General features: G+C 36.7%; 1 protein-coding gene across 1 annotated transcript; it reads left to right on the top strand.

Annotated features, from left to right (window-relative positions):
* Window positions 1–260: 260 nt before the first annotated feature.
* On the top strand, window positions 261–23867 carry LOC144629607 (uncharacterized; the record flags this gene model as incomplete). The annotated part of the gene is made up of 13 exons (XM_078487846.1): window positions 261–1426; window positions 1956–2197; window positions 3868–4009; window positions 4701–4858; window positions 5602–5647; window positions 16132–16289; window positions 19887–20010; window positions 20834–20962; window positions 21366–21378; window positions 22253–22292; window positions 22683–22780; window positions 23211–23250; window positions 23814–23867. Coding segments are annotated over exons 1-13 (1524 nt in total), but the record flags the coding sequence as incomplete, so codon positions are not given.
* Window positions 23868–23869: the final 2 nt, after the last annotated feature.

Raw genomic sequence — 23869 nt, 5'->3', positions numbered from 1 at the left:
ACATATTTTGCTGCACCTCAATAGGATGAAAACTCTGGGGGGACTCTCCCTTGTACGATGGTGGAGGTATTAGCTTGCTTGTACATCTGCTAATTGATAATTCTTTTTTTGATTGATCAATTATTTTTGCTCGTATTTGGTGCTGTTGTTCTTGTTAAAATAATATATAAACAAAATAACATGAATAAAAAAAATCGGTCTAGAAAAGTATAAAAGGTAAATAACCGGGGAGCTCCGCTTTTAGGCTTGCCTAAATCTATATATTACCTTGTCTGATGTAGAGGGAACGAAAGGCGGATAGTAATCAATAAACAATACGAACAATATGTTTCGATCATGAATGTAAAGCTTTTTCAGTAGATATGTATTTAAATGCAATACGATTACGTTGAAAATAATTTTTCGGATAACAATTGAGATGTACCTTATTGCTTCAGTAGAGCCAAAATACAGTAAATTAAACGAAAAATCGCTTATTCAATTTTAAACAAATTGTGATTCCCAAGATATTAATCCAACAGATTTGACTTTCAATATTAAAGAAGGTAAACCAATAAAACTCTTGTTTATCGTTACTTGTCTTCCTTAGCGCTAGACATATATATTGGAATTATCTTTTTAGATGGCAAAATTAATTGTTTCATGCTTTTTGTTGACCAGAAACAAATCCCTAAGTTATATTTTCCGATTTAGTTTTATGCATCGTGTGTTTGCTTTCAAATTCCCGAATATAGGACCCGACGTTTGTCAAGTGCCACATCAAGTCTGCTGCCCTATACATGGCTACAACCGTTAATTAAGCATGAACAAACCCTCAGGTACCAGTAAAATAGGAAAGTTAGCTGAAGCATCCTGTTGATTCAATACTTTGGACTGTATTTGTGGCTGCAAAATCCAAATTGCCTTTTCAGTTCTAGTCTCCGGTGGACAGTTGTTACTTTATGTAGTTTCAGCGAGTGTTGAGTATACGCAAGTGCAAGATAGTTTTTAAGGTGTTATTTTCCCTTTATGAAGACGTGACGACTTCTTGAAGCGAAATACCCTGTTTCTTTTTTTCAGCGATGGAACTTGAAGAGCACGATTCGATTGCGCTTTACGAAAATATATATTTTTCACCTACCGTCGGATAACAAAGTCACAAAACAAATGGCTACATTTTCTGCAACATTACTGTTCTTCATAATGGCAATCACCGGCTGTAGTTTCGCCGAGGTCCTACGAATCGAGCGTAATAGCCACATTCAGCATGATGATTTCCTTCTACCAGCTTCTCAGTGCCCTCGTAACCAGCCAAGATGCGGCCAATTTAACGGCGTGGGGCTTTCGATATGTTGGTGTGCTTGCGATGATATACAAAGCCAGACGTCGGCCTTCTTCGAGCCGAATTATGGCTGTACTCTAGTCAGGAGTGTTCGTCAGCATGCAGGTATGATCACCAATTTCTTGATAGTTTGTTGGTATCGTGGCTTCTGATCAATCCCAACTACGAAATCGTCGATCAGCAGGCAACTGATTTTCAGAACCTCAAATTTTTTGGGTGCAAGCATGTAACTGTCAAATATCACTCCTAGTTCTGCAACGTTAGGTTGTAAATTGGTTCTTGAAAATTGGCGCTGTAGAATTCCAACTGGATTTTCAATGTCATTGCAACATGACATCAACAAAAACATTCCGTGGAAAGACGAGGTACAACTGGGATAAAATTGTATTCTTTACTTCTTTTTTACACTGTTTTTATATATATTGCATTTATTGTATATTGAATTCCCACGGATTCGTCAAGGGCTGCAGACTTGCAGCCGAAGGCTTATTTTTAGCTATTGAAAACAATTTAACCAGAGGTTTTTCAATATTGTATCGAAAATATTTCTCATATTTGCCACTTGTCAATATCATTTTTAATCACCTTGTGTGTGTGCGTGTTTTTTGTTTTTTTGTTTTTTTTTGTTTCACAGGCTGTCAGTTACTCTTCACAGGCGAAAGCGCAGATGAACGTTTGGCATTTTTCCCAACTGATACTGTTCGTGAGAAAGATGTAAGCGTCCCTGCCAATCAGAGGTGCACCTTCTTTTATGGAAATCAATTCCATGTGCAGTACCTCGATTGTACTGGTTCCTGGAGATCAATATCACAGCAAAGTGTGCTGGACACTATAGAGTTGACTCCTGGTTGGTCAACAACTCATTTAAAGATTAGAGTAAGTCTTTACTATGGGAATGGGATCTCAACGGGTGATGCATGTGAGGTGGTTCAGGTATCACGGAAGGAAAATTGGCATTTACATTCGAAGTGAAACTGTGTGCAAACCATACAAGCTAACCCCAGTAAAGTATATATTTTTTGAAAGCTTAAAAAATATAAATTCTAATCTGAAAGAGAATGAGTGTCTCGGATTTTTCTTTTCTTGCTCCATGAATTTTTTAAATTTTTAAACTTACAAATGACGTTTTTAGTGTTTTTTCAAGTTTAAAAGTTCACAAAAAAATAATGAAACAAGAAAACAAAAACCTGAGACACCTTTTTTTAGACCAATATAATTTTGTAGATCAAATTCCACATAAAAGTTTAGGTGCTCACGTAAACGTGTTCTCAAATATACCTAATGTTGCGCATCATAATTGCAAACAAAATGGTTAATGCTGACGTTGCTTATTATTGTCTTTATTATCAAAACAAAATCCAAAATTACAATCTATATTCAATAAGCTTTCAGAAAATATATACTTTATTGGGGTTAGCCTTTTTTGGTTTGCACACAATTTCCTTACGTGAAAGTGTTCAAAGTGGCTTTTTAGTCTTTTTTAAGCTTCTCAGCTGTACTTTCATGCCGTATTATTCGCACGTCCCTTATCATGTTGCATAATGCAATTTTGAACTTTGTTGTAGCTAAACGCTTCGCTGCAAACGGATCCAAAAAGAGCCACAGAAGAGTGTGCAATAAATCTATTTCGTCGTGTAAATAATCGACTTCGAGTCCGTACAAATCTTTGAAGTATGTGATTGTGATTTGTGATTCAACTGCAATCATGAATAACGCCAAACAAAACTTCCTACAAAATTTACAATCTGTGGCAATCAATTTTTCCATGATTCCGATTTGATTCGATCCTCCAAAAATTCAGCATAAACAAAAGTAGAAACCGGAAACAAACGCTTACATGCAAATCTGAAAACTGCAAATGCAGCTACAAAATTAAATCATATATCAAATTATAGTTATTTACATGTAACACTCATAAGTATAATGTAATAGGTACATAAACGCGCGTAAAAACAACTACTGGAATTCTTGTTGCTACAATAGACCTTATCACGGTTTTCGACGCCATCTTGAAGAGCAGGCAAAGCGGGTAGAAATTACAGTGTTTGTATGGGAATCCGACGGCAAATATCTTTTACAAAAATTGAATTCTGGACAACTTTTGAACTGTAAAGTTAAGATGCTTGGCTAAAGTTTTTATTCGCCAAGTTTGAAGGATGTCGCTGGGCTAGAAACTGTTCAGTTACGTTTTTAATTTCCCATAAATTTGTCCATAACTTTTCCCGCGAACAGCGTCAATTTGCGGAAAAACTACAGACAAATGTATAGAAAATTAAAAACGTAACTGAACACTTTCTAGCCCAGATACATTCTTCAAACTTGGTGAAAAAAACTTTTGCCTAGTATCTTAACTTTACAATTCATAAGTTGTCCAGAATTCAAGTTTTGTAAAAGATATTTGCCGTTGGATTCCCATACAAACACTGTAATTTCTAACAGCTTTGCCTACCCGTCAGGATGGCGTCGAAAACCGTGATGAGGCCTATTCTTAAATTTTCTTTCTTGGAAGTGAAAGGATGGCTAATTCTTTATATGTTCTCTTTCAGATCAAAGCTGGCTCAGCAATGTTTCAGAACATTACCGCTGGTCGTCTCGTTAGAGTCGCAATACAATGTCGACATCAAACGCACAACTGGGTCAATTACACCAGTTCTTGCATCTTGTTCCAAGTCCATGGAGCTTTTGAATGTAAGAACCTAAAATGAATGAATGGTTTTGTGGGGGGGCCTTTCATACTCAAGCATCAAAAGTCACATAAAGTGAGGTTGTTGTATGTGCAGTGATAAGTTAATTTGCATATTCTGCCGGTCACTTATCTTTTACTACAGTAATCGAGTGCAAGGGGCGTACTGGGGATTAGCCCGAGGTCGACGAGGTTACACTCGCTTATAATCTATGTGTTTTGCAACGTATTTGAGGTAGTTTTCGTTGACAATTTGCATGGCAAAAACAAGATAAACATACTACACCAGTTTTCGAATAAGAAAAATTGATAGACAAGACTGAATGCAAAAATAGCTTTATCTGGTATTTTTAACTACCAAACAGACGTTTGTTTTTCCGCCATATTCAAAACGAAAATAATGCACGTTTGAGATCTAAAAAACCTTCTAGTGGATGTCCAGGCCTTTTGGCGAAAAGGTGCATTATGTCCTTATAGGACAATAGAAAACCATCTTCTATCAGCACATCCGGGTTACCAGGCTTCTATAGTTTCTGGCCCGGTTCTATAAAAAAAATGCCCTCTCAAATTCCATCGCACATATACAGTGGCTACATTGTTGACTTATTAATTTTTTTTTTTGGCAAAAAAAAAAGTATTTAGTGTTTTTCAAATATTCGACGAGCAGTTATCATGCCACGTTATTCTTCTTTTAAGGTCCGTACCCTCAGCCGACTCTATCACCAGGATTAACCCAGGCAACTTTGCCAACACCAGTTCCAGAACGACTTAATTCAACTACAACAGTTCTTCCGGTTACCACGCCCGCAGAAAAACCAACAACAAGCCCGATTCAGGAACAATCAACAACCACGGTGTGTCAGCATTTTATCAAGTTGTTGTTCAGCCATGGGCAAATAAAGCCAAGCAATTTTCCCAACCGTGGCTGCTAAATAAAAAAAATCAAAGGCACTACCTTCCCCATACCAGTGACCAAACCATACAAAGAAACTAACGACAAGGCTATTTACGGAACAGACTACATTTTAACCCTCCCGCGTACAAGGGGGAGGTGAGAACATCAGATAATTATTCAGTTTTCCTGCAAATCTCTGAGTATGACTCAAAGAAAAACGAACATTAATAACACGTCTTAAGATTTTCGAAAAATCTGTCAGGGAGTTTCCAAACATTTTTCAGCGATAACGGAAGGTCAGTAAATAGTTTTAAAAGTCTTCGGAAAGTTAGGTAGAATCTCCCAATGACTTGATTACACTGATTTTCCTTTATTTTGTACTACATTTTCCTCAATAATTTAAGCTTTTTTTTCAGTAAACTTCAATAGGTTATTGTATACTCCCGGGGATTCGAAAGGTAGTCCAGGATTAAAAGTCTATTTGGGTTTAATTTTTCACTTTTAAAATGGTTTAAGTTGCTTGTTCATCCTTAACATGAAATGTTTGACATTAGTTAAAGTCAAAACTTAATGACACAACATATAAACGAACGGCCTAACTTAGAGGTTACAAAAGCAGAATTCACCCTACAAACTACGACTGTCCATGTCCGCGCGGTACACGTTTGGCAGGGGATGAACTTTTCATTTATCTATCCTCAGGGCCACACCAACAAGCCTTCTGAGAGTACAAGAACTCTACCACCAGGTATAGAAGAACCAATAATAGCTCTTTTCTCTAAAAACACGCCCGCAGAGACACCAAGCCTAACAGTCTCTAAACCCCTTCGTGATATTTTATAATAGGGATTCTATCTACAGGTTGACACGGTACGATATGTCAGCTTGGTCTGCCAGGATAATATTCGCCAAATTTATTATCTTTATGCAACAAATTTACTTGAGGCCAAAGCTTGTTCAGATAAAAAAAAAATGAGACAAATTTCTAAGTATTTCGTTGGTTGGACACTTTAATCGCAACAATTTTTGGAGAACATCGAAACCTCGATGTTCCTATTTTGTTCTAAAAACAAACGGGATATTTTTAAACGTAACTTCTGGAAAGAATTTAGCAATTGGATGTTAATTTTCTTTCCATAAAAAGTAACACAAATTTACCTTTTTAGCCATTCTTTTGTCAGGCAGGTGAAAGGTTTGGCATGGTTCTACCTTAAATTTCTTTATATTGCAATAAATGGCAAATGTGGTATCTGTCAAGAAAACGGCGAATCTCTACATATTTTACCACTAGTTAGTGGAGGTTTCTGTACATCTGTGGTAAAGATGTCATGAAAATGTAAGTTATTTACCAAGATCTTGTGGAGAAAGTGAGATTTCTGCGGTAACACAGCAAGAAAAAAATACGGCGGCAAAAATGCTAACGAATGTTAAATATTGGTCAAAGCCATATAAGTTATAGTTTATTTTGGAACTTTAGCGCACTAATCTTGATAACGTTGACAAATTTAAAAGGAATTGGCAAATCGATTGGCGATGGAATTACATTTGCTGTCAGCAAATAAGAAAGATATGGTACATAAACATTTCCCTGTACCTTTTCTAAGTTATATAGGAGAGGGTACATGAAAATTTCTATGTACGTTTGAAAAATGCTTTTCAAGAGAGGATACATGGAAATTTCCATTTACCTTGTGACTTAACATGCTAGACAAGATGCATGGAAATTTTCATGAACCTCTTTAAGATTACATAAAAGAGGGTACATAGAAATTTCCATGTACCTTTTAGAGATGCATTGTAAGACAGGATACATGCAAATTTCCGTGTACTTTTCTAAGACACCTACGAGAGGGTAAATGGAAATGTCCATGTGCCTTTCTAAATACATAGGAGAGGGTACATGGACAATTTTTATGTACCTTTTAAAGATGCATAAGAGAGGATACATGGAAGTTTCCATGTGTTTTATGACTTGAAAAATAAGAAAAGTTATATAGAAATTTCCATTAACTTGTGACTTAACACATAAGAAAAGGTACATGGAAATTTCTATGAACCTTAATTGTATCTTTACGCATAAGAAAAGGTACATGGATATTTATATGTACCTTTATTGTGATTTACACATAAGAAAAGGAACATGGAAATTGCTATGGACCTTAATTTTGACTTTATACTTAAGAAATGGTAGATGGACATCTTTTATGTACCTTGTGACTTAAAACATGAGAAAAGTAGATGGAATTTTTTGGGTACGTTGTGACTTATATATAAGAAAATGTATATGGAAATTTCTATGTACCTTGTGACTTAACACACGAGAAGAGCTACATGAAAATTCCATGTACCTTTACACAGCAGAGATTAAAAGATATATGGACATTTCCATGTTCCCTTACACAGGGCAGATTGACAGGTACATGGAAATTTCCATGTACCTTTACACAGCACAGATTAAAAGAAAATGGAAATTTCCATTTACCTTTGCACAGGACAGATTGAGAGGTAAATGGAAATTTCCATGTACCTTTATGCAGCACAGATTAAAAAGGAAATGTAAACTTCATTTTTCCTTTATGCAGCACTCATCAAAAGGTACGTGGAATTTCCCATGTACCTTTACACGGTACAGAGTAAAAATTACACGAAAATGTCGATTTTTCAAATGAAGAAGATTCAACACGCGTTCCATCTGAACGAATCGAAAAAGGCCTACAAAGACGTTATACATGGAAGAATGCTCAGAGCAAGCTTCCTTTATGGCCGCGCTTGCATAACGAGAAGTCCTGCTAGTACTTGGGATCTTGTTTCGCACAGTTATGCGATTTCTCAGTTCGACTCGTCTTTTTTTTCACTCGCAGCAGCTTGCCAGCTTAAAAGAGATTTATTTTTATATCTACTATTTACCCCTTTTTGTAGGCTAATTTACAGGAGGTTTCTTTATTAACTTGCATGAGCTCTAACGCACGGCTTTTGGTGCGAAATATGGTAGACAGAAGCAATGGATGACAAAGTGTGTGACTCCGCAAAACGTAAGTAGTAATTTAAAGTGCCACTATGATCAAATTTTCGATTTCCATTTTTTTTACATTTTCGTGTACAATAGGACTTTCTTACTCACCTTGCCAATTTTCAATCCATTACGAACATCAGAAGTCGTTTTATTTTAACGTTTATTTCCGATAATTTACGGCCGCCATTAAACAACCTTGTTCCAAGGCTTGGTTGCGAATAGGGAGAAAATGACGCCAAAGGCTCCAAATACCTCACGGGTTGAAATTATAATAACAATCAGCATAGAAAATTGCACGAAAAACAAGTCCACAGTTTTTGTTTCTTTTCGCGTGATTTTCAATACATATTGTTATTATAATTTCAACCCGTGAGGTATTTGGAGCCTTTGACGTCATTTTCTCCCTATTCGCAACCAAGCCTTGGAACAAGGTTGTTTAATGGCGGCCGTAAATTATCGGAAATAAACGTTAAAATAAAACGACTTCTGATGTTCGTAATGGATTGAAAATTGGCAAGGTGAGTAAGAAAGTCCTATTGTACACGAAAAAGTAAACAAATGGAAATCGAAAATTTGATCATAGTGGCACTTTAAAAAGCGTTAGTGGGCTTTATTGGTCAGCAGAGAGAATAGCTAATAGGGGCAGATTTAGGAGTTGTAAAACACAGTGAAATATCACTTAACAATTCTGTCTAAATAATAAGCAACTAGAACATAATTTAACTGGAATAGGTGTCGTAACAGAACTATCATTGTAGCCGTAGGCAAGCCCTCGCCCTGACATTAACTGTATTTGTTATTTTCATAACACTGAGGCACCGAAAACGTAAATAAAAACATCAAACATCTCATAATAATAATCGTCATCATCGATCATCATCATCATCATCATTAAAAGTTCTATTTTTCAAACAGAATTGCGCTTATTTTATCCACCATTGTGATAATGAACATAATAATTTATAATTATGACATATTTATTGATAGAAAAGGAACAAACCAAAAAATAAATAAATAAAAAAATTGGTAGCATATAAAACTCAGTAAAAAACAAAATAAATATAGGGTACAATGTTCAGGTAAGATCACATTGCAAATACATGAGTTACTAGTTTTCCAACTAACAAAAATTTACAATGCATAAAAGGCCATGGTATACCAGTGTTTCCTCCATGTCAAGGCAACCACACTTCAATCGCGAGTCAGTGCTCATAAGGCCATGTTATTAAACATGTATTGCCAAAAGGTAGAAAAAAATATAACAAGTCAACCGAAAGAATTGGTATTTATATCGAGCCATGTGCTATATTTAAACGAGGCCAATCCAAGAGCGTTTTTTAAGTGTATGGGCGCTAAAATAGATCTGATCTGATCGTGGCTTATCTGATGTAGAGGGAACGAAGACGGACAGTAATTAATAAACAATACGAACAATTTGTTTTGATCATGATTGTAAAGGTTTTTTCAGTAAATATGTATTTAAAAGCAATACGATTACTTTGAAAATAATTTTTCGGATAACGATTGAGATGTACCTTATTGCTTCAGTAGAGCCAAAATGCAGTAAATTAAACGAAAAATCGCTTATTCAATTTTAAACAAATTGTGATTCCCAAGATATTAATCCAACAGATTTGAATTTGAATATCAAAGAAGGTAAACCAATAAAACTCTTGTTTATTGTTACTTGTCTTCTTTAGCGCTAGACATATACATTGGAATTATCTTTTTAGATGGCAAAATTAATTGTTTCATGCTTTTTGTAGACCAGAAACAAATTCCTAAGTTATATTTTCTGATTTAGTTTTATGCATCGTGTATTTGTTTTCAAATTCCCGAATATAGGACCCGACGTTTGTCAAGTGCCACATCAAGCCTGACGCCCTATACATGGCTACAACCGTTAATTAAGCATGAACAAACCTTCAGGTACCAGTATAATAGGGAAGTTAGCTGAAGCATCCTGTTCATTCAATACTTTGAAATGTATTTGTGGCTGCAAAATCCAATTTGCCTTTTCAGTTCTAGTCTCCGGTGGACAGTTGTTACTTTATGTAGTTTCAGTGACTGTTGAGTATACGCAAGGGCACGCGCTGCAAAAGATAGTTTTAAGGTGTTTTTTTTATGAAGACGTGACGACTTCTTGAAGCACAATACCATGTTTCATTTTTTCAGCGATGGAACTTGAAGAGGACGATTCGAGTGTGTTTTACGAAAATATATCTTTTTCACTTACCGTCGGATAACAGAGGCTCAAAACAAATGGCTACATTTTCTGCAACATTCCTGTTCTTCATAACGGCTATCATCGACTGCAGTTTGGCCGAGGTTCTCAGAATTGCGCGTGAAAGCAATTTTCAAAATGACGATTTTCTTCTGCCCACTACTGAGTGCCCGGGTAGCCATGTAAAATGTAGCAACTTTAAAGGCTCTGTGTTGACGTTATGCTGGTGCGCGTGCGAAGATATACAAAGCAAGACGTCGGCCTTCTTCGAGGCGAGTTTCGGTTGTACTCTAGTCAGCCGTGTTCGTTATCAAGCAGGTATGACCACCATTTCTCGACAGTTGGTTTTTGTGGCTTCTAATTAATCCCAATTACCAAATCGTCGATCACCAGGCTGCTGAGTTTCAGAATTTACAATTAGTTTGGGGTGCAAGCATGTACTGTCAATTTACACTCTAAGTTCCCTAATTTCACTCATAGGTTGTATAAATTGGCTCTTGTAAATTGGCGCTGTACAACTCCACTTCTTCCCCACTTCTCCTTCGTGTAAAAATACGAGGTGCAATTGGGATAACTTGTTTTTTCTTTTATATCGTTTTTACACTTTTTCATATTTATTTTTACACCTTTTAACAAATTTTCGTATTTATTGTATGTTGTTTTCTCATTCGTTCGTCAAGGACTGTAGACTTAAGGACGTCTTTCAATACTGTATCGGAAATATTTCTCATATTTGCCACTTATCAATTGCAATATAAGTTTTAATCAGCTTTTGCTTTTTTCACAGGCTGTCAGTTACTCTTTAAAGGCGAAAGCGCAGATGAACGTTTGGCGTTTTTGCCTTCCAACTCTGTTCGTGAGAAAGATGTAAGCGTCCCTGCCAACCAGAGATGTACCTTCTACTATGGAAATCAATTCCATGTGCAGTACCTCGATTGTACTGGATCCTGGAGATCAATATCGCAGCAGAGTGTGCTTGACACTATAGAGTTGACTCCTGGTTGGTCAACAACTCGTCTGAAGATTAGGGTAAGTCTTCGCGACGGAAAAGGGAACCCAACTGGGGAAGATCTAGAGAGAGAAGGGGATAGTGGAGAGGGGACACTAAGAACTCCTATAAAAAAAACTCTGCTCTAGATGAGGTCAGGGTTTGGCACTTATAACGGGATCCCAGTTTCAACATCATATCACGAGATTGAATAGAGGTTTTTTTTTTTTGTTCAGTGTTAATTCCGTTAATTATAGTGTATTTTCGCCATTTTTCGTGGCATCAAATGGAATGTGATATCAAATTTAACCTGACTTCCCCTTTTTATTTCCGGAATCAAAGCCTGTATGGATTAACGTGATCATGAGTCTAAATAATAAAGGCCAGAGCGTAAAATTCAAATAACTAAAAAGCAGTACCTTCTAATAATAAGTTTTTGTCGGTTTATTTGTTGGGTTTTTGGTTTTGGTTTTGTAGTTTGTTTTTGTTTTGTTTTGAAGTTTTCAGGTAAGCCTTCGTTTGGGATCATTCAAATATCACTTTTGAGCTGTACTTTCAAGATATTGCATAAAACCATTTAAAATTTTGCTTCCATTGTAGATCCATTTTAAAGAGCACAGTGGAATGCACGATATATTTATTTCGTCAAGTAAATACTCGATTTCGAGTCTGTAGAAATCTTAACAGATGTAGAATGCATCGAATGTAACGAAACTTGGCAGGAAAGTAGGCTGATAAATTACCTATTTATTTGTGTTTATTTCATCCAATGTGACTGCTATTGTGACGTCATATATGATGTCCAAATTTAATTTGGCATCAGAAAAATTAGGGAAGAAAGTCTCAATCGGAAAAAAATGGAGTAAAGTTACATGTAATTAACAAAATTCAAATTTCCCCGCCACATGACCATATATGGTCAAACTTTAGGGGTAATTAGGAATGCATTTGCAACGGAGAAAATCGTAGTTTTTAATTTTTCGCTCCAGGTGGAGCATAGGCCATTGACAATAGCTCGCCAGCGAGCTCGACCTTGGGCCTTCCGCACAACATCTTGCCAAGCGAAACCCATTAACTTTAGCTCTGCTTCCGTGTCGCGACGCCAGCTGTTTTTTGGCGCGACCTCTCCTTCTTTTACCCTGGGGGTTCCAAGTCAGGGATTGGCGCGTGATGTTGCTTGGTTCTTTTCGCAGGGTATGGCCAATCCAGCCCCATTTTCTCTTTAGAATCTGCCTGCCAATTGGTTCTTGATCTCCTCGCTGCCACAGCTCCTCGTTGCGAATTTGAAGTCGTTGAAGTATTTCTACCTTGATTTGATAAAAGGTGGCTATCGGGCTGTTAAGGAATGTATGGGGTTTCATTTTTTTTTTTTTTTTTTTTTGAGGATACGGAGAATTGTTCGGCTTTCTTCCAATGAAATGTCGCCCTGTCTAATGTAGTGAATGCAATCTTACTTTTTTTTTCTCCCTCCCTGTCTCCTCCCCCCCGTCTCCCTCCCCCTAGATTTACTTGTGGTTAGTCTAGCCCAGTCTCTAACTCCAACCCCTCTCTTTCATTTGAATTCTAGTTGCGCGCGCTAACTAGTAGAACAGTTGTGATCTATAGCTTTCCATTCTGCTGTCTAAAGGAAGTTTGCCGGAGGACATCATTAAGTCCTATGAAGGTGGAAGTCTAACGATTTGCAAGTTTTGCGTCGGCTGTTATTGTACCTTAGAACAAAGCTTTAACGGGTTGAACTCTTGACTCGGTTCGTTTTGCTTGGTACAAATAACGTTGTGCTTCCTTTAGACAGCAAAGGTCTTCAGCCACATCAACTAGGACTCGGAACTAGACTTTAGGGCTGATTTGAAGGCGGTCATGGCGATATTGGGCTTGAACTCTTCCTTGGCTGGAGACTTAGAAAAATTCTGTTGTAATGTCCGAGGGTATTGGTTCGCTTTTTAACGATTCTTCACATCCGGGGTATTACATTGTGAATAAGATGGAAAGGTTGCAAAGAGCGCAGCTGATGGTCGAAAGGGAATTTCTTGAAACCCTTATGTGAGTAGAATTCTCTTCATTTGATGATTATTTTGCCGTTTTGGCTCATTTAGCGATCAGCGCGTTTTGTGATTTGTCAGCGAGAAGCAATTCGATATGCGTGGTTTCCGGCCGTGAACTGACATGAAACATATCGAATTGTCTCGCTGAGTCATGAATTGTTTAGTTATTTATTCCCCAATTCCTTGAAAATGAAGCGAACGTCGATGTAGAACGCCTGTTGATAGTTCATCTTAGACCATGCATGGATTTAGAAAGCTTCAGTTCAGCTCTCGCTCTAGCACTTTTTAAGTTGGTTTTTCAGTTGATGTTATTTCATGTTGTAAACAAGTTAATTAAATTGTAGAATTCATAATTTGAACAAAATGCCGTAAATGCAGTCTTCTTGGTTCGAAAAGACATAAATTAGAGTAATCAACGTTCATCTCGAGCTAAAACTATCCCTCATTCAACGTTCTCTGCCGAAATATGGCTCAGAACTATAGTGTTGTGTCAAAATTCGGAAGACACCTTTTATCAAATCAAGGTAGATTTATAGACGTGAGAATATTGGCTTAATCAAATTACATTCTGCACGAAATATTTCCTATCCTTTTGTCCCGAAACTTTGAAATAAAAAATAAGAATCATTGATAAAGGAAATTTCAAAACTTTATTTGCCTCATTTTCACGGGATTCAGAATTTTCAAAGACTGTCGATAAACGGCTGTATTTTGTCTGTCTCTATTAAGCATTTCCCGATTATGCTAGCATTTTTTGGCATTTAGCATTTTTTCCAATTTAATTTAGCATTTTTGCTAATTTTATCTTCATTTTTGTCGCCAAAAGCAAAATTTTGCTTTGTTTTTGTTGTTCAAACACTTCCAAAGACCTTTAGGAAACTCCAGTTCTTCAGAAGCTCTCCACAAACTGTACTTGTGACTTGCAATTAGAAGAAGGCCTAGCCAGTCAGTCGTTAATTTTCAAGGTTGAACCCAGTCCTTGCTCAAAACCAATTCAAGATGGCGTCAGCCACGCCATTGTTGGCTGGTTCATTTTGTGTTTTAAAATACATCTTAGTTGGCGAACTATGAATACATTCTGTTAAACATAAAAACACGTGACACAAACACGTGTTATAGGTGTAGTAAGAATTGGAAAGATGTTTTTTTTAATATCATTCAGTTAACTGAGTAAACGTAAAACACACATGGTGTCTTTTTGTATGTATTTCTTTAAAATAAAGCATTTTTTAAAACCAAAAGAGCATAATTTTGAAAAATGAGCATAACTTGAGCATTTTGTGGGGAAAAAAAGAGCATTGCTAGGAGCATAAAATGCCAGTTTTACTAGCATAATCGGGAAATGCCTAGTCTTTATTAGGCCAAGTAAAAGAAAAAATTTTTCTCGTCCGGATTTTTATAAAAAAAAAAAGAGAGCGTGCGGGCCCTTTTTTTTTCTTATTTGTTTTTTTCTCGATCGTCAAATTCTCCAGAAACGAACTTGAAAAATAAATCATGACCTTTCCATTACGGAACTAGCGTGCCGAGGCTTTAAAATTTTGGCCTAATTTCGTATTAAAACGCTGGAACGGTCTCAAAAGTTTTGACACTAACCGGCGTATACCGATTTTGATGAATACACGTACAACGGTTAAATAGTTCGGTAAGCGAGCTCACAATGATCCAGTACATCAGTCTCTCCTCATCCTAAGCCTACGTCTAACTGTTAGAAATCAAACGCGTTTTGCCGATGGATGCTCCAAGTTGATTAATGCTCATGAGAATCAAAGATGGCTTACCGAAACTAAGAAAACAATCAAAGCGTGACCCATATGCTTAATTCCCAGTGCTACTCGGTTGAAGTAATCGTAAAAAGACTCGTCCATCGGGCAACAACATATAGGCGTCACCGCCTTAAAAGAGAAGCGGGCGGGGACGAGAAACATTTTTTCACTTGGCTTTATAAAACGATCTTGCCATGGTTTCGAACGCTATAATTTTTCAACATGGAGAAGAAGCGTTAAACCAGCTTAAAACTGGGCGGTTACACCACCACTTCTTTGGTCACTACACCACTTCATCGGTCACTGCAGTTGTTAAATTTTCTTTTTAAGCAGAAAACGGATGGCTTATTTTATGTTCTCTTTCAGATCAAAGCTGGCTTAGCAATGTTTCAGAACACTACCGCTGGTCGTCTCGTTAGAGTCGCAATACAATGTGAACGTCATATGCTCAACTCGGTTAATCTCACCAGCTCGTGCGTCTTGTTCAAAGTTGAAGGAACTATTGAATGTAAGAACTTAAAATAATACAAGTTGTTAAATGAATTAAATGTAAGTGTGAGAGGCTTGTCATACTCAAGCAGCAGAAGTCACGTAAATCGAGGCTGTTGTATGTGCCATGCAAATTTGCGGGTTCTGCCGGTTAATAATCTCTAACCAAGTGCAAGGCCCATACTGGAGATTGGCCCGAGGTCGTGGTAGCTGGGCACTCGGTTGGTAATAAAACGACTAAGGGGGCACTTAACTTACTGCATAACGAACGGATAAAATTTTGAATGTAATTTAAATAATGTGACAAAACTTTTTTTAATTAAAATGAAAGCACAATAATTTTTTTTTAAAAAAGATATCCAAACACCGAGAAGAGAGTTGAAAATACGACGCGCAACGGACTATTTTTGACGAAATTCGAGGTGTTTGGATAGCGGATGAAACACTGTCTCGAGTGTTTTATATATCTCTTAATTGAAAACGGAGATATAAAATCGCAAATATCTATTTTAATTAAAACCCGGTACCCAAACCACCTTCTTTATTTGTTTTAACTTGATTATCTATAAGTGTTGAGAAATATGAATGAAATGGTATCTTCGCTTATTTACAAAGAAGTCTCCAAGGAAAAGAGAACCAGTTAACTAATGTGTTTTATATGTTTTACAAATAAACGAGGAGCAGTTCTCATGCCACGTTATTCTTCTTTTAAGGTCCGTACCCTCAGCCGACTCTATCACCAGGGTTAACCCAGGCGACTTTGCCAACACCAGTTAAACAACGACTAAATTCAACTGAAACAGCTCCCTCGGTAACCACGCCTGCTAGAAAACCAACAACAAGTCCGATTCCGGATCAACCAACAACCACGGTATGTAAGTTAACATTTTGTTCAGTCATGAGCTAATTTTTTTTAAAAAAAGTTTGTTTATTAACAATGACATTACAATACATTACAGTACATAGCGTACTTAAAAAAAAAACACTATTAAGTTGAACAGAGGGTATGCAAAAAGAAAATAAATAAAAAAGAAATAGGACAGAGAAAATGTAACGTGGCTGCCTATTTTTTTGTTATTTTTTAATACTATATTTACTGTTAAGGGTTACAGCTGTATCTGTTTCTTAGATTTATGCTTCTCACTTTGAATTTTACTTGTAAGGACAGCCAACCATGAAAGCTTCCCAGTAGTACTCTTCTTCTTTTCTAGAGGCAGTGTAAATATAATTTTTTGCGATAATCAAGCAGAGGTTCAGTAGACCAAGTCGACGAGAGAAGTCATTGGTAACGCCGTATATTATCATGTTTTCATCAAGAGTTATTAGCTCAGAGTTTTTGGAATTCTAGCAATTAGTATAGTGAGACCAAAAGCTTTTACCTTTCAAACAGCTGGCAACAAGATGAGTTAGTGTTTGTCTCTCAGTGCATAGATAACATTTATCGGTTTCTTTAAGTGCGTCTCTAAAAAGTGTTGATTTTGTTGGCAGAATGTGATAAATAATTTTAAATTGAAAGTCTTACTTCTTATTATCGCGCCTTTTGCTCGATATTTCGCAATCACGTTAAGTTCAGCTCTAAGACGATAAAGTTTTAAAATGTTTTCTTTGGATCGCTCCGTCTTTAGCAAGTTCATCAAATGATCAATTTGTGCTTGAAAGTTTTTTTCCCATATTTCTGTGTTCTCTATTTTTCCGTTTTGTATACTGGACACAGAAGCCTCTCACTTCCATCTTTATCATGTCCCAGTAAAGACCTTTATCCTCAAGATAATTGTGCTTTGTTTTAAAATCAGGTATTTTGTTAGAAAGTTCCTGTATGAACTTTTCATCAACCAGTAGGGAGTTGTTTATTTTCCAAAAACCGGGGCCTCGTTGAATATATTCTTTTGATTGCAGATTAAGAATAATTGCAGAATGATCAGACAAAGTGTAATTAACAATTGAAGAGTCTTTCACAGAGTTTGACAAGTCTTTTGAAACCAGTCAGTAATCTAGCCTGCATTGTAATTTTAGGGAATTGTTACGCCACGTGTATTGTGACTGATTGGGTTGTTACTTGGCTTCACACTAGAGCTTAAAGTATAGTCTAAGTGCACTTGGAACCTACTTTGAGTGTGAAGGGGTAAAACGTACTTACTTGAACTTTTCTTGGTGACCATGGAAACTTTCGTAGTTCAAAGAAGCCGAAGTACGCCGCCAAGTATGGTCTACACCACACTTGAGAACGCACTTGACCAATAGGAAATAGAAGCCAACTGAAAGCGCGCGCGTGCAGCGTTGTCACGATTCTGAAAAACAACTTGCCAGCTGAAATCAGAAGAAATTAAAAAAAAAAGGCTGGTGTTCGGAGGAGCAAGAGTCTTTTATGTAAGTTAACAAACGAATTAAATAATGAACACACTACCGCTTGTATTAGTTCTCGTTTTACTCTGAAAGGAGACAAGCATTTTTGACTTTTGTTCGGAATAACTTGTTACTGAACGCAACGTATTCAAATCAACTACAAGTTATCCCACACAAAGTTCTTTAGCGCTTCTCTCACTTCAACGCCGTCCTCCTGTAATGGTCCTTCATAATCGCCGTCAGAATCACTGTCATCTGAATCGCTGTCGCTGCAATCGTACAAGTCACCGTGATCAACGCAGATGTTATGTAAAACACATGCAGCGAGAACAGTTTTAGTGAGTGTTTTGGTTTGCTGCTCAACCTTCTTTAATAGTAAGCGCCAGCGTCCCTTGAGCATGCCAAACGCTCTTTCGACAACAGATCTTGCAGCACTAAGTTTCTTGTTAAATTCACGTTCATCTGGAGAAAGATGCTCTCTGTTAGGATACGGTTTGACCAGCCACTTCAACAGCGGATAAGCGCTGTCTCCTATGATGAGAGGGGGGATTTCAGTGCCACTGACAATTTTCTTTGGCGAAGTTAAAATTTGTTCGTTTTCTCCCAAATCAAAGAGGCCACTTAATCGTAACACCCTGGCATCATGTATACTTCCAGGATACCCGAAGCTAACATGAATGAATTTTAAACTACAATCAACTACGGCCTGTAAATTGACACTGTAATGTTGCTTTCTATTGAAGTAGTCCTCGTGGTTATCTGGGGGTGCGTTTATTTCGATGTGACAACCGTCTATTGCGCCAACTATTTGCGGAAGCCCGTATTCCTCTTCAAATTCGTCCACTAAGTTCCTGCAACTCTTGTCGCGTCAGTGGAAACTTAATAAATCTGTCTTTTAGTCGGAGTAGAGAAAGTTCAAATTCGGCACAGATAGTTTTGGCGGTGGACATCCCAAGTCCAAATTGCAGTCCACAGCTTTTGAAACTATCCCCTGTTGCGAGTCGCCACAGCGCTAAGCCAACTCTTTCTTCGACGCTTACAGGTGAACGCATTCTTGTGTGCTGCTTCTGTAGGTCTCCGCGGACTAGATCACACAAAGCCTCGAACGTTGGACGAGTCACACGAAAATGCATTTTCCATAATGGATCCATGTCTCGGTTAGCTAAAAGCACTTTAAACCAGTTTTGCGGACGAGGCCAAGCCCAAGCCCTGCGGCGATTTCTTTGCCGAAAACCACGTTGTCGAACCATTCTTGAGAAAAGCAGAAGATGTCGCTTGTTCCTTTGCGTTGCTGCCACGTACTCGTTAATAACAAAGTACCTGTGCATTTCTTGTAATGTTGAAATTCTTTGGGTCAAAAGTAACGACAAAATAAATAGGAAATTACAAAAAACTATTCTCTTTTGCAAAGGCCTCATGATTTCACAAGCGTGCAATCGTGTTTGTGATAATTATGCGTGACTGATTTTACCCCGCGAAAGATGATTGACAGCTTGTACCTCAAGTAATATACTTAGTCATCAAGTGTGAAGCCAGATTTTGTAAAATACAACTTAAGATTTTTAAGTGCACTTGATTCAAGTGCTGACTTGAAACTAACTTAGCTTCTAGTGTGAAGCCAAGTGTTGACTCCTCCATGCATCTTGTAGATTGTAGGTTTTGCATAAATGATTGATTTCGCTAATTACTGCTTATTTAAATTAACCCAAGCAATTTCCCCAAACCAGTTACGGTTAGAAAATTTACTGCCACGTCATCTCCGCGAAGTTGTCGATTGGGCGATGGATGAATGTTTTGAATTGTTAAACATTTTAAAATTAAAACTAGCGAAAATAGCAAAGAACAACGTTTCGTCGTCCTCGTGACATCATTGTCAAGTTCAAAGTGTAAGTTGCAAGTTTGATGGCTATTTATGAATATGATTATATCATGTAGGGTGATAAAATTTAGTGAGGTATTTGTTAATGTAATTTAAGGTACAACAATTAGAAGTGCATTTTTCTACGTGAAAAGGTTTGTACATTGAACTTGACACTGTGCTATCATGAGGACGGCGAAACGTTGTTCTTTGCTACTTTCGCTAGTTTGCATTTTAAAATGAACTTTTTGTTTATCTTTGTCTTAGGGCCACACCACCAAGCCTTCAGAGAATACAAAAATTCCCTTACCAGCTACAGAAAAATCTAGTTCAAACGCGGCTCATTCCACGAGAAGCAAGCCCGAAGAGACAGCAACGACAAAGCTAGCAGGTTCTAAAACGTCTTTTTTATATTCTGTTATGGCGATACTTGACGCCGGTCCACACACTACAGAGACATTTCTTTCTATGCAGTCAGATTTGCCTTAAAAATGATAATTTTTCCAAAAGTGACACAAAAAAACGCAAATGAAATGCATTTCTAACTTTTCGTTTACGTGATTGTCACATAGAGCGTTTACATAAAAACAATTGAGCACACGACTCAAAGTTAATTTTTCAAGTTTTTCAATTTTGACAAACTCTTTACACTCAACAAGACATGTTTTAAAATATATTACCTTGCATCTAACCATAAAAAGACTAAGTTCAATTTAAAAAGGCTTTTAAGCCTTTAAAAATGTAAATGAAAACTTCAGTGCAAAATTAAATGCTTTTCCGTTATGTTTGGTTTTTCTAATTCTGCAAGTTTTCGCAAAACAAAATGTTTTTGATATTATTGTCGAGATAGATAGTGGCTTTTCAAACCTCTTGTTAGGTCTTGTTATATCAGTACTATCCATACGAAAACAATTTCTGATATTTGCTTTATTACAACAACACACTTACTACAGAAAGCAAGCTCGTGTTTATACGCAGTGAAGCCTAAACTGGAAGTTATTGATGTATAACGACAACAAAGGACAAGTCTGGTTTGAAGACATAAGCTTGGACCTTGAAATTGAACAATAGCATACTAGTCAATACTTCAATCTTAAATTTAACTTACATTTACCTATTATGGGATTACTCAAAAACTAAAAAAGTCATTGAAAATAAGTTCATTTATTTAATTATTTATATATTTATTTTTTCATTTATTTTTTCAAATATAGATGTTTTAACACCTGTTCCATCTGAACGAAGAAATGTCAACAAAGACGTTGTTTATGGAACTACCATTGCAGCCCTCGCCTTGATTTTAACTTTGTTTGTAATTTACATAACATTAAAACGCCGAAAACGTAAGTCAAAACATCAACCATCACATAATTATAATAGTCATTATCATCATCGTTATCGTCATCATAGCAATAATATTAAAACATTATTTTCAAACAGAACTGCCCATTTGCGCCTTATAACAACTGACTTAAGAAATTAAGCTTCATTAAAAATTACATATTTGAAAAGAAGATAAAACTAATAAAAAGAGTTTGTTTAGTGACGTTCTTGTCTTCGTTACCTTTGTGGTTTGCTTTGCCCTCCTTACAACCAAATCCCTACAGATTACTGAAGAAATGGTTATTGAAAATGACTAGGAGCTTTCATTGTATTGGCGCACTTGCCATAAATTCTTAAACATTGATATGTATAATTAAGGGAATTTGTCGTGATTAACAAGCTTTTACTCTTCACATTTCTTAGGTCGAGAAGATCGGTAAGTTCACATTGATGATAACTGAAAGATAAATTATTATTGTGTTGAGCAGTTTCTCCGACAGCACTATTGATTTCACGACAGAAACTTTTTCTTTATTTTTTTTTCTCGCACATGTAAAAGCATGTTTGCCATAGGTTACCGTTTATGTATAATATATTAACAACATGTTACGGTAGTTGCCATGGAACCATTTTTTTCTGTTGTTTTTTTTATTTGCAAACATAACTAACATCTTAAAATACGATACACACATACATCACAAAGCTTGAAGCTTAGTCGGCTTGTAGTTTCGATTTCGTCGGCAATTTCTTTCTTAAGAAATCAGTTATTCCATAACGAGAACCAAAAAGCAGTGATTTTCAGTGCTATGGTATTTAGAGCTGTCTTTTGGTCCTCTACTGTGCTCAAAACGCCAGCCATTTTTTTTTACTCGCATCTCGAAGCAGATCCAAACTTTGCGCCATTCAGATCGCGTAGAAGCGTGTGATTGGCCCTGTGTTGGTGCCTACCAATCAGAATGATCTGTTCGTTTCTCTTTTTTGCACCGAAAATCCTTTTTTCTGCACTAAATTAACTCATTTCTGCATCGAATTTACTAAAAACTGCATTTCTCTAAGCCAATCGGATTTGAGAAATTTTTCGTGTATATTATTAATTTTGCAATTGCATGTTATACCATTAGTTTTTTTCTTTGTTCAAAGTCTTTTTTTATTGACCGCAAAGCAGCTTCTTTCTTTAGAAGTGCTACCAGTGTTATTTACCGGTATTTTCACACTTGACTGCTGCTTCGATGTAGTCCTTTAGTAAGTAATTATTTTCAATTCAAAATTCTCTGCCTGTAGCTGATGCTGAATTTATTATTATATTCTAGACTGGATGTTATCGCTGTCGGGAAAAGGGAGCCTCAAACTGTAAGTACGAAATTGATACATAACCTACCTATGACATAAATTCAGACTGCTTTGTCAGTAATCCTTATCCTTATATCATAAATTGTTTATAATGCACCCCGACTATTCCTTTCATCAAAGTTTTAGCATCTCCACACTATTTGCCAGTGCACCCAAAAATGATCCAAGGAAATACTACCAAAGTTTGAAAACAACAAATCACACAGTAACAAACATTTGACACACCACAATGTTCCCCGATAAATTTTAGTAAATTTCATTTTTGTTTGAATGTTTGAATGTTTTTGTAGTTATGTGTCTCATTAAAAACTGCTTGGGAGCCTCCCCCCGACCTCTCCCCTTCACCCACAGTATTAAGCAAAGGTTTTTTATATATTCTTCCAAAATCAGAACGAGGCGATGGAGACTGAAAGGAGCAATGAAAACATTAACACAACTGGTGCAGGACAGAATATGGTCTTTTATGAAATTGCACACCACGAAAACGGGTAGCTTGTGTAGTTTTGATTGACAGACAAACTTCAAAATAATACAGATTAATTAATATAATAAATTTATTTTGTAACTACATGTTATACCGTTCGTTTTACTGTTCAAATTAATACAGTAAAAACCCGCGTATAAGAACCTGCTTTTTTAGAGTTTGGCAAAACAGGTTCTTATATTTTGGGGTACTTACTGGCATTTTTTAGCTTCCCTGTGCAATTCTTGATCTCTAAAGACATCCTTTTTGATAAAATACAGTTATTGTATTATAAATAAAATAGTTTAACCCCACATATAAGAACCTTTTGGGGTATTAAGGAAGCAAATTTCTGCCAGGAGGTTCTTAATTTCTAGGTTCTTATACGCGGGTTTTTACTGTACTGGCTTTATTTTCTGCCTGTTGCTGATACCGGATTTATTATTTAATTCTAGACTGGATGTAATCGCTCTTGGGGAAAGGGAGCCTCCAATTGTAAGTAAGAAATTGATACATTACCTACTTTTATACGATATAAAATCAGACAGCTTTTTTTAATGAGCCTTATAATTCTTAGATCATCAATTGTCCAGAATGCACCCCGACGTTTTGTTCACGCGAAATTCCTTTCGAAGTTGTGACACCTCCACGCTATTTTTCAGTGGACCCAAAAATAAGGTTAAGAGTTAGTTAAGGTTAGAGTTAGGGTTAGGGTTAGGCCCTAATGATCTGCCATCCACCCCCCTTTTGAAATCCTGGATCCGCCCCTGAAACAATAATGTTCCCTGATAATTTTAGGAAACTTTTGTTTTGTTTGAATGTTTTTGCCCCTCAACCACAGTATAAAGCTAAGGGACGGACCATTATTTTCCTAAAAGGGGAGGTACGAAAAATATAAAAAAAGGTTTGCACAGCCTAAAAACATATTTATTTCATTTACGTAGAAGTGCATAATTTATAATGCATGGACAAGTTTTTTATCCCCCCGTCACCCACCAGGAAAAGGAAAATAATGGTCCATCTCTTAACGTGTTATTTTCTTCTAAACTCAAAACGAGGAGATGGAGACTGATAGGAGCAATGAAAACATTAACACAACTGGCACAACTGGCCA

Source organism: Oculina patagonica, chromosome 11 (genome assembly GCF_052425735.1).
Source record: "Oculina patagonica isolate OP01 chromosome 11, crgOcupat, whole genome shotgun sequence".
Taxonomy (NCBI): domain Eukaryota; kingdom Metazoa; phylum Cnidaria; class Anthozoa; order Scleractinia; family Oculinidae; genus Oculina; species Oculina patagonica.
This window is presented reverse-complemented; position numbering and strand designations above follow the sequence as displayed.